At 22.9% G+C, this 1,174-nt stretch overlaps 1 protein-coding gene across 1 annotated transcript in view; it reads right to left on the reverse strand.

The window, feature by feature from the left end:
• Positions 1–580: 580 nt before the first annotated feature.
• Positions 581–1,174, reverse strand: part of BBA_07883 (geranylgeranyl pyrophosphate synthetase AtmG, putative) — a gene marked incomplete at both ends in the record, with an annotated part of 2,256 nt that continues 1,662 nt past the window's right edge. The window contains 4 exons of the mRNA XM_008602980.1: positions 581–585; positions 673–686; positions 823–833; positions 1,010–1,015. Coding sequence (XP_008601202.1) covers positions 581–585; positions 673–686; positions 823–833; positions 1,010–1,015 — 36 coding nt within the window. The remainder of the gene's footprint in view (positions 586–672; positions 687–822; positions 834–1,009; positions 1,016–1,174) is intronic.

Here is a 1,174-nt window from a genome sequence, read left to right on the forward strand (position 1 = left end):
GGTAGTTTTTATAATATTAATAATAAAAATATAATAGTAAATATTAGCTAGGTTAAGGGTTAGAGTTATAAAATAAGGTTTAGAAGCTTAATAAAAAATTATTAGAATTATAGTATACTTTTATTATTAGGGTACCTTTACTTTTTTTTTTAGGGTTTCTTATATATAAGGAGAAAACGTTACTCCTATATACTAATATTTAGTATAAATGTTAGGGTACTCTTACTTTTTTTTTATAGGGTATTTTATATATAGGGAGAAAACGTTGCTCCTATATGCTAATATTTAGTATAAATGTTAGGAAAGTACTTACTTATTATTTATTATTACCTACTATACCTAATAATTATTACTACTCTTTAGGTTTTTTTTTATAAGGTAAAAACACTAGTTAGGGAATTATCGCCTTATAGTATTAATACTTAGAATAAGTGATAGGATAGCTAGCTTACTAGTAGGTAATAAATATTAGGCTAACTATACTTAATTCTAAATTAACCTAGGAATTTCTTAGATATATTATATAATCTTCTTTTATATTATAACTTAGATAATATTATAATAGGTAGCTAAATATATACTAATCTTTTAGATAATATATATTTACTAGTATTACTTATAAAATATAAATAAGTATACCTTATTATAAATAAATAATATAATAGTACTTACCTATACCTCTTTTACTATTTTAGACTTTACTAGGGTTAGCTTCTTACTTTTAGTCTAGGCTTAGCTATTACTAGCTACTATACTTCTACCTTCTTACCTCTTAGACTAGTCTTATATATACCCTTAACCACCTACTAACCTTACTTTTACCTAGCTTCTAGCTATATAAGCTATATTATATATATTACTTTATACTTATAGTTATAACCTTAGTATATAGTTATAACACTTATAAGCTAGCCTATTTTTAACCTAAACCCCTTAGTCTATAACTCTTTTAAATAAATTAAATAAAAATACTATAAATATATACTTAATAGAATTATAATACTTTTACTTTTATCTATATATTATATATTATTATATTTATTTTACTTACCTATATGCCTAATTACCCTCTAATAAAATCTACTTAATTTCTTAATAGGATCTACCCCCTATTATTTTTATAGGGCTACTAAAATCTTAACGGGATCTACTATATCCCGTCGGTACATTAGTA

Source organism: Beauveria bassiana (assembly GCF_000280675.1).
Source record: "Beauveria bassiana ARSEF 2860 unplaced genomic scaffold BBA_S00029, whole genome shotgun sequence".
NCBI classification, from domain to species: Eukaryota; Fungi; Ascomycota; class Sordariomycetes; order Hypocreales; family Cordycipitaceae; genus Beauveria; species Beauveria bassiana.